Below are 10,481 nucleotides of genomic sequence, written 5' to 3'. Positions count from 1 at the left end.
CATCAATAATTTGGGACCTACTTCTCCAATTTGTGCAATAATCGTTATGAAAAGCCTGCCATCAAATATTTATATCAAGTCAACACTAATGAAGTTAACTTCAATCTAATCAATGATTTTATGAATATCATTAGTTCGTTCTGGCCAAGCAGCTATGATAGAAATAAAATAATATTATGAAGAGAAGGTAAAAAACACTGAGGCTTTCGTAATTTTAGACCAAATTGGGGAATATCAAAACTCGCCACCTCTGGAAGTCCACTAAACTTTAATGTTCATTCACCATCAATACAACAACGAAAAAGATCCAATTGCAATTAGAACCAATCAATATTTCTATAAACCAAATTAATTAATTATAATATAAATTTAAAACAATTATAATAAAAAAAATAAAAATAAATAGATAATTAGACATTTTTTTAATAAGAAAAGTGATTTATCAATTACTTTATTATTAAACTTCTTTTTCATTTTATACATATTTATTTTTTTTTTAATTTTTATTTTACAATATTATTTTTCATTTTTAATATTTTTTTTTTACAATAAACTGTATACTTTGTATATATAATAAATATTCAATGTTTTATTTCCGTTAAAAGTTTTTCTCTAATTTAAGTTTTAATTTAATAAATGAATGAAATATTTCTTTTATAATAAAATGTGTAAATAAAAATAATTATTCTGATAATGTTCTCAATGTTTTATTTATTGATACAAACAAAAAAATAATTACAAAAAAAAACAAAATGAAAAATAAAACAAATAAATGTATGAAATTAGTGAAAAAAAATTAAATAAATAAGTGTAATTAAAAGAAAAAAATTAAAAAAAATGAAACTTATAATAAAGTAATGTTTATGGTGTTGAAGATATTATAATTTATTATTTTTAGAAAAAAAAAAATTAAAAAAAATTAAAAAAATTAATTTTGAATTTTTTTAATTTTTTTTATTTTTTTTTTAAATTTATCATCATTTATTGTGGGTACTATTATAATAATAATAATAATAATAATAGCAACATATAATAATAGTAATGATAAATTTTTTTTCAAAATGAAAAAACAATATATATTAAGTGAAATACAAAGACGCATCAGTTAAGGTAAATAATTACACATGCTTTACTAAATTACTACACGTGGACGTATCACCAATAAATAGTTACAAAGAAAATAAGTGATTATTCAATGGGATTTATACAAAATGGTAACATGGTACTGTCATTCGTTTTATATTCAATAATCAATATAAAGTTGGATGTAAAATTAAATCATGTTAGATACTGTGGAAAAATTGGAATCTATTCAATCATCAAATATGTACTATTATTATATAAATACAAATATATAAAGTGATTCGATTCGATTCGATTATTAATTCAATTTTTAACAGGTTTAAAGAATATAAGATTCTATCATAATGATTTAAAAGTATCAAATAAAATGTTTATTCTAGAGAATTTTCCATGCATTGTAATGCAACTTGAAAACAGTTTGAATTTAAATTTATTGTAGAAAGAAACATTACAATAAATCCATCCAACATTCCCAACCGCAGCTGCAACCACAATAAAACAATTCTACTTTAATAATTAAATTTAAACATATAAGATCATTGGGCTTTATGGTCAAAAGAAAAAAATTTATTAGAAATTAAATTAAAAGTAAGTGGTAATAACATTTAGACTAATTGATTATTGTTATAAAGTAAACATATGTAATAACACTTTAAATTATTAATTATAATACAGGTAGATGAATATATATTAATAAAATCTAGAGATATAAAGCTTTTTTTAGAGATTCAAATTTAAATATTTTAGTATACAGAAAAGAAAAAAGAACAGATACACATGTTTGATTTAGTAGAATGTGCATACTATTTAGATAATACAGAAGCATTGGAGTATTTCCTATCATTTCATATCATTAAATGTACCAACATTTTTACCAAACTACACAATTAATAAAAAAAGTTTTTCAATATCATCAATTAAATCATTAGAATTACTATTAAAATATCGAGTAAATATCATAGAACCTTATAATATTAATGTCAATAATAACAATAACAATAATAACACAACAGCAGCTTCATCATCATCATTCAGTTTAAACAATAGTATAAATTATACAACAGAAGCATTAGCATTCAGTTTAAAAAATAGTTATAGAAACAATAATAAAACAACTACACCAGAACCTTCAACATACATTTTAAAAAATAATAGTATCAATAATTTAAATAGTATTAGTGAATATAGTAATCTAAATAATAATAGTACCAGTTTAGCCCGAAGCGCAAGTTGTAGTAGGCAGTTGTAATAGTAATGATATTAATTGGAGTAGCGGTAGTAACAATAAAAACAGTAATAGCTTTTAATTAATAATGGTAATATAACACTTCCACCACCATCATCATATAGAAATTTAATTAAAGAGGAATTAAAATCATCACCAATTTATATACTACTACATTCAAAAACATTAAATATCGGTAATATTCAAGAGGCATTAGATAGGTTTAATTCAAACAGAGCAGACTACCCAAAGATTACCGATGAAGAATAAAGAAATGTCTCAAATATTGAATATTATATAAATAAATTTTTTCATATAAATGGTCTTTTTTATAAATTTATTATTTTTTTTATTATTAATTAAAACATCATTTATTAGTGATTGTTAAATCACCTTTCTTATTATTAAATAAAAAATTTCTAATTATCTAATAATTTTTATTTTTTTTATTATAACTGTTTTAAATTTATATTCTAATTAATTTTTTTTTGTTTATAAAAATATTGGTTGGTCTAATTGCGATTGGATCTTTTTGCACAACTTGACGAAACAGGTCCCAAATTATTTGATGATTTCGGAATATATATCACTTGATACAACTTTATCAAAAACTAAACAAAATTCTACTTCCCAATATAATAGACTCTACTACTTTGTCCAAAGATTATGCATAGCTTGATGGAACATATTCGATATATCTACCTTTGATAAACAAATAATTCACTATTGGTGTAAAAGATTCTTAAGCACTACACTTGATGCAACTTTACCACCACAGAAAGAAACCTCGGCCGATTAACCTAAACTTAATAAACTTCTATTTGATCAGCTGGTGGAGAAGCAAAAATACCAATTTCCTCTCTCATTCCATTATATTGAAATAACAGTTGAGCCTTCTTTTAGAGCCAAAAATTCGCGAGATGAACATATGTCACTTGATATCTTTTGTTGGGCGACCTTTTCATGTGGTAAAATTTTGAAAATTGTATCATCTTTAACCTTCCATTCTAAATTATTAATTGAGCAAGATTCGAAATGAATTCCTTTTGGTATCATCTATGTTCAAAGATTTGCAAATAAAATCGATTTATTACTATTTGATTTTAATTCTTCTAAAATGTAGTGATTTTAATTTTGATTAGTGGAAACATTTTTTCTTAAAACAGCTAAACCTTTTCTAGTTTCTTCTAATTCTTTTTATAATCTAAGAATTGCCATTTATTGTTCCATTTATTTAACTTTAAACCTGTTGCAGATAATTCATCGAAATCAATTTCTTCTTTTGAAGCAACCTTTGCAGCGGTAACTAATAAGTTTGTAGAATTTGTAAGTTTATGTTGTGATTGACTATTAATATAAGATTTAGAAGCGGAAAAAAGTTGAGAGGTAGCAGCAGAGATTACACCTTCAGCCCAAGTTGGATATTTTCTATACATTGGACCACCATTACTAGTTCTACCTTTTTCGACACGTTCTCTTTGAGCCAATGTCGCAGCACCGACCAAAGTTGATGAAGCACTAGTAATTACCATAGCGGCTTCCAGAATAGCTTCAGCGACATCAGGAGCATCTCCTTCTTTCTTTGGTTCTATCTTTGACTTTGCAGCCAATAAAGAATTGGCAGTATCTTCAATGGTTTTAGCAGCAGCTAATAATTCTCTTTCGGCATTATCACCGAGGTCGAAACCACTCTCTAAATATTTCTTTTCTTTTTCCTGACCAGCATCGTCTTGTTGAGCTAATGCATCCAATGCAATGACACCACCTCTAAATGAAGCTAAATTATTTGCCAATCTCTTACGATCGTCATCATCTTGACATTGACCACCTTGAATACGTACACTTTCAAATAGATTTTGAGTGAGGCACCAATTTTTCTAGTTGCATCCATAAATTTACTTTGTAATTCCGGACTACAATTAATCTTGAGGAACCTTTAGAGTCATGGAATAAATCTTTTAATGAACCTGAAACTGAATTGACAGCGGCGAAAATATCCTTTTCTAAATAATCACCCTCTTGATTACAAAGTTCATGTAAACGATTGGCTTGTTGCATATGGTGTAAAAAATCTTTGATTACCATTTGATGGGTTGCTTCTGGATTAGGTTACCTAGATTATTTGGATTGTCGATTAATTCAGAAACATTACCAAACTTGATTGTTTTTTGAATTATTTGATTGCTAAAATCCTGTTTTGATGATGGTTCATAACCTAATACTGAAAAGATTCCGGGCAGGCCAAACTCTAATAGCTATTAAAACGCGTCATCATTATTAAATTGTGGTGGTTAGCTTGATTTATTCTATATCCTGCATATTTTGATTAATTGATAAATTATCAGCATAAGTAGCAATCTATATGAGAATAAAGCAATACCAATAAGTTGTGGATCATTTGTATTGTCTTTTTTAAAATAAGATCTAGGCACTTGTGAATTAAGTTGAATTAAACTTTTCTGTTAAACCAATTGTTAAAGAATGGCAAGCGAAAGTTGGGGTTACTTTAAAGAATTTATTCTATCACTGTTGCTTGGGCCAAAGCAAATGTATTAAGATTTATATAAATAGTTGCCCGAGATTGAAAGACTTTGAAAGAATTTGAGTTTCGGCGACTTTGTGATTTTTTATGAAAGTTATTGCTATAAATGTTGAGATTATTATTATTATTATTGGTGCAATAGTTCGTGGATGGATTGGTATTTATTATTATTTGTAAATAGTATAAAATCTCTTTTAATAGGTTCGCTGTGCATTTGTAAACATATGCTAAATCTTTATATAAAATCCTTTCATTCATAATATCGACGACAGCTGATCCTGTAAGTGTATTGAATGGTTTTATTTAATCTTCCTTTTGAATATTAATAAAAGTTAATTTAATTTATGTTAGTAATTCTGTTTCTATTTTCTATATTTCTTCAACGATGCTATTTTCTATATGTATATGGGTTTAATGTTGTTGCTGTTGTTGTTTTAAAATAATATATTGATTTACTTACTTATTCTCGAAAGGTTTTAAACATATTTTCAGTACTATTAAAACTATTATTATTATTATTGATTGGATGTGCCATAGTTTACATTATTGAAATTATTTATGTGTGTGTTTGTTTGTTGTGATCGAAAAAAATAAAATAAAAAAAAAAAATTTTAAAAAAAAAAAAATTAAAAAAAAAAATAAAAAAAAATAAAAAAAATTTTTATTTTTTTTTTTTATAAAATTATTTGATTTTAAAAAAATAAATATTATTTTAAAAATTTAAAGTGGCCGTAATGTTTTGACTAAAAATTGGGGGTATACATAATGTCTAAAATTTTTAAATCTAGAAAATTTTCTTCTTCCCTATATGCATATGTGTTGGTTGTATTTTATTTTTACTATTCAAATATTATTTAAATAATACTGATTTTAATTATTTAAAGTGGTTATTAATAACTATTTTTACCTTTTTAAATCTATAATTGAACCCTTTGCTTTGATCTTTTTCTTGAGTCTAATTACATAATAATCTTTGCAAATATTGATTACCTATAATATTTTTTTTATTTTATAATTAGTATTTTTTTTTGTTTTATTATGAATAAATAAATAAATAATTCAAAATAATAATTATAATAAATATCTATATCATTCACCTGTCAGTTTTTTAAAGAGGTCCACATTCAATAATAAATGATTTGATATAGCCCTCTGGACATATACCCATTATATTAAGGAAATATGGTTTAAAAAACGGGGGATTACCACGATGCCAAACACTATGTGAATGTCACACCCCTGCTCCCTTACGGGCCATTGATTAGGTATACTTTGATATAGATAAATTATTTATTATTATTTGTTTACTATTTATTTACTCATATATTTATTATGATTAATTTTTTTTATTTTTATACTAAAATTTATTCAAACTATTGAGAAAAAAATAAAAATACATCAATGTAAAAATGTGTTGTAAAATTATGAGGCATCTTTTTATTGGATTTTTTAAAACACACATTACCGCCATATTTATTTTTAAAATTCAAATAATTTTATAAAAATTTTTTTATTTTTATTTTTATTTTTATTTTTATTTTTATTTTTATTTTTATTTTTTTCAACACACAACAAACACACACACACAAATAATTTTAAAATATAGCACATCAAACTAAAAATAATAATTTTAGCATTACCGAAATATGTTCAAAACATTTATAGAACAAGTTAGAAAATCAATACATTATTTTAAAACAACAACAACAATAACAACAAACCTATATACTTATAAAAATTGGCATCTTTGAAGAAATATAGAAAATAGACGCAGATCCACAAACATAAATTAAATTAACTTTATTAATATTCAAAAGACAGGTGCACCAATTAAAACCATTCAATATCCTTACAGGTTCTGCTGTCAGCGAAATATCAATACCAATTGTTTATTGTAATATAAATAGATGAACATAATTTATGGTACCTAAACAATAAGTATGGTCTTAAGCTATCAAATATTTCTTTGATGTTTAATCTATTAATGTTTTACAAGATAACTGTCCAAAAATAGTTAGGGAAATTTCCAAAAATTTAACAAAAACAATGGAATGTCTTGTCATATGGATCCCAAAATACTCTTCAGACCTCAAAATTATTGAAAATTAAGATTAGTTTTAAAAATATGTATAATTTACAAAAATCAAAGCAATTCTGATGTAGATTTTAAAGAATTAATAGATGAAATATGGTGTGGAATTGAACGAGAAGTTATTGATAATTAATATCAATCAATTCCAAAAAGAATTGAACAAATAATGGAAAATAAAGGTGGTTTCACAAAATATTAAAAGTTTTTAATCAAAATACCAAAAATAAAAAATTATTTTTTAAAACACCAAAAATCTTTACAAAAATATTTAACTTATCATAAAAAAAAAAAATTTAAAAAAAATTTAAAAAAAATAAATACAATTTTTTTTTTTAATAAATCTTAAAAACATTTATCTTTTTTATATTTATGAACCAATTTTATAATATAAAAAAAAAAATTTTTTTATGTAAATCTAAATTTATGAAATGATTTTTTAATTCAAGATGGTTATGTAAAATTAAATGAACATACATTTATAAATTAATTTAAAAATTAAATAAAATATAAATTTTACATAATTTTTAAAAAAACCCAAAACAAAAAAAGAATGTTATAGAAATAATTAAATATATAAAATATTAATAACTCAAAAGTTTTTTAAATTTTAAAATTTAAATATTTTTAATGTATATTCTTTATTTAAAATATTTAAAATATTTTTATATAATTTATTTTATAAAATATAGATGATTATTTTAAAACTCATATATAGTAATAAAATGAACTCTGTGATAATAATTATATTGAACTGAAATTTTTTATTAATTTTTTTTTTAATTTAAAATTTTATTTTTTTTGTAATAACAATTTAAAAAGAAAAAAATAATAAAATTAAAAAAAAAAAAGAAAATACAACCCCTTTTAGAATATTTAATTAAAATAAATAACAATAACTTTTTTTTTATTTTTTTTCCTTTCGTTTGTGTACATATGAAGTTCCTTTTAATAATTTTTGAATTAAATGCGCACCCAACCACCATGGAAGCTGAAATATAAAAGCTAAAATTGGAAAACAACCTAGACTCTATTCAACCCGAGTGTGTGATGGAAATTTAAATTCTTTTTATCTAATTTCTTTGATGATTTAAAAAATAGTTATTCTAACTCTAATATTTAATACCAAACGGAATGGCTCTGTGTAGCCTTCATCAGTGTCATAATGAACAAAGTTTTCATCGGTATCATAATGGATATCATCATAATCTTCATGGAACTCTTCATTAGTTGTTTGATTTCTTTTGATTTTTGAAACGATGGAAAAAATTAAAGCTAATAAATAGGTTATAATTTTTGAAATAAAGCCCATTATTTTTTGAATCATTTTGAAGTTATTATTTTAAAAAAATTTATTATTTTTATTGAAGTTATTATTATTAAAATTATATTAATGATAATTAAAAAAAAAAAAAAAATAATAATGAAAAAAAATAAATTAAAAATTTAAATAAAAAAAAATTAAATTATGTGTCAGTAGGGGTATCAAAATTTAAAAAAAATAAAAAATAAAAATTAAAAAACTAATGGGGTGGCGAACTTAGAAAAAAAAGTGTCATTGAAAGGGCCTTTTTTTTTCTTGATTTTTTTATTTAAAAAAAAATAAAAAAAACTTTTTTTAAAAAAAAAAAAAAAATTTAAGGAAAACATTTATTTCAATTTATTATTTATTTAAAATATTTAAGTGATTGAGTATTAAATGATTTTGGTTAACTTTTTATGTAACATTTATTTATTTTAATTTTTATTTTAGCAAAAAAAAAAAAAATTAATTTTAAAAAAAAAAATTTTAAAATATAATTGTAAATATTAAATATGATCTACTAATTCAATAATTATCATTTAAAAAAGTTGTGGGGTCTAAATATATAATCCGGGCAGTGCATAATGACTATTTTTTAAACTGAATGCTAATGCTATTGTTGTTGTATAATGATCGTTAAAAATCAAATAATGGGGTTTTTGTTTATACTTTGTAATAATGGTTTTTAAATTGGCATAAGTAAATTCAAATGATCCATCTACTATTTAACCGACTTCACCTACGCCAATAGAAGCAATCAAAATATTTCATTAAAATAGAAATAAAAATTAGAAAATAAAAGTTATTAATAAATGTTTAATCTTTATTTTTATTATTATAAAACTAATTCTTCATGAAATATAAAAATGAAATCTGAGTTGATAATACTTAAATTGGACTAAATATACTTTTTTTCTTTTTGTTATCTGTTAATTTAATTAATATGGTTATGATTTTTTATAATTGAAAATAATTCTTTTTTAAAGGGAAGAAGAAAATTTCGAGATTTAAAAACTTTGACAATATGATTATTTAAATGTATATCCCCAAATTTAGTCAATATCAACACGTTATGGCCATTTTAAAATAATATTTATTTTTAAAAATAAAATTATTTTATAAAAATTTTTATTTTTTTTTTTTATTTTTTTTAATTTTTTTTTCGATCACAACAAACAAAAACATGCATAAATAATTTTAATAATGTAAACAATAGCACATCTAATAATAAATAATAATAATTTTAACATTACTGAAAATATGTTTAAAACCTTTTGAGAACAAGTAAGTAAATTAATACATTATTTTAAAACAACAACAACAACAAACCCATATACATAGAGAAAGTGGCATCGTTGAAGAAATATAGAAAATAGAAACAGAGTTACTAACATAAATTTACTTTTATTAGTTTTCAAAAGACAGGTTTACTAATTAAAACCATTCAATACCCTTACAGGATCAGCTGTCGTTGATATATAAAGATTTACCATCAATGAACCCAGTTAACGGTGCCTCTTCTGAATCAATGTTAAACTCATTTGGAAGTGTCTCATTCTCTGGTAATAGCTTATTTGGGCACTGATATAAATAACTCTACTGAAACATTATTCAAAAACACAATTTAGCGAATCATCACCAAGTTTATTCAATACTATTTTATCAATTGTAATTATATAATGAAGAGCTATATTTAATAAAAAAGAAAATGGTAAAAAATAAACATATTATTTATAAAAAAAAATTTTATTATATTTTATTTAAAAATTTAATGATGTTTCAGTATCCTAATACTGAAAATATTAAAATCATTTGGATGTTCCAATATATTTGCCTGGCCAGGGAAAATGTATTTCTTCCATCAAATAGATTGGAAATATGTGAATGTTTGATTCTATTATTATTATTATTATTATTATTATTATTATTATTATTAATATTATTTGTGAATGTTTGATTCTATTATTATTATTTTTTTTTTTTTTTTTTTTTTTTTTTATTATACAAAAGTCTACTTGAAACGCAATTGAAGGTATTGGAGGTCTACACCTTGTAAAGTATTTTTTAAAACAAAATTATTCTTGTCCTTGATTATTAAAACCCATTTCTTGCCATTGAAAAATTTTTTGGAACTATATCATTTGGGGTTCCTTTTATTAAAAAATCATTTTCTTCTTCCAAAACATCAAAAACTTTTTGGAATTGCCCATAGGCCCTTTATTTTTTTAAACCTTCTTGA

At 22.5% G+C, this 10,481-nt stretch overlaps 3 protein-coding genes across 3 annotated transcripts; 1 reads left to right on the top strand and 2 right to left on the bottom strand.

Moving 5' to 3' along the window:
* Positions 1-1,450: 1,450 nt before the first annotated feature.
* DICPUDRAFT_83915 (uncharacterized protein) lies at positions 1,451-2,578 on the top strand (the record flags this gene model as incomplete). The annotated part of the gene is made up of 5 exons (XM_003293310.1): positions 1,451-1,499; positions 1,619-1,671; positions 1,831-1,913; positions 1,984-2,328; positions 2,434-2,578. 5 exons carry the CDS (start codon positions 1,451-1,453, stop codon positions 2,576-2,578), a joined length of 675 nt encoding a protein of 224 aa, XP_003293358.1.
* Positions 2,579-3,495: 917 nt separating this feature from the next.
* Positions 3,496-4,393, bottom strand: DICPUDRAFT_158187 (uncharacterized protein; the record flags this gene model as incomplete). The annotated part of the gene is made up of 2 exons (XM_003293306.1): positions 3,496-4,185; positions 4,208-4,393. The coding sequence occupies 2 exons, from the start codon at positions 4,391-4,393 to the stop codon at positions 3,496-3,498; spliced, it is 876 nt and encodes a 291-aa protein (XP_003293354.1).
* A 3,636-nt stretch (positions 4,394-8,029) lies between these two features.
* Positions 8,030-8,251, bottom strand: DICPUDRAFT_158184 (uncharacterized protein; the record flags this gene model as incomplete). Its single annotated transcript, XM_003293305.1, has 1 exon — positions 8,030-8,251. One exon carries the CDS (start codon positions 8,249-8,251, stop codon positions 8,030-8,032), a length of 222 nt encoding a protein of 73 aa, XP_003293353.1.
* Positions 8,252-10,481: the final 2,230 nt, after the last annotated feature.

The sequence above is a fragment of the Dictyostelium purpureum genome (assembly GCF_000190715.1).
Source record: "Dictyostelium purpureum unplaced genomic scaffold DICPUscaffold_417, whole genome shotgun sequence".
NCBI classification, from domain to species: domain Eukaryota; phylum Evosea; class Eumycetozoa; order Dictyosteliales; family Dictyosteliaceae; genus Dictyostelium; species Dictyostelium purpureum.
Note: the sequence above shows the minus strand (reverse complement) of the source record. Positions and strands in the feature narration are given on the sequence as shown.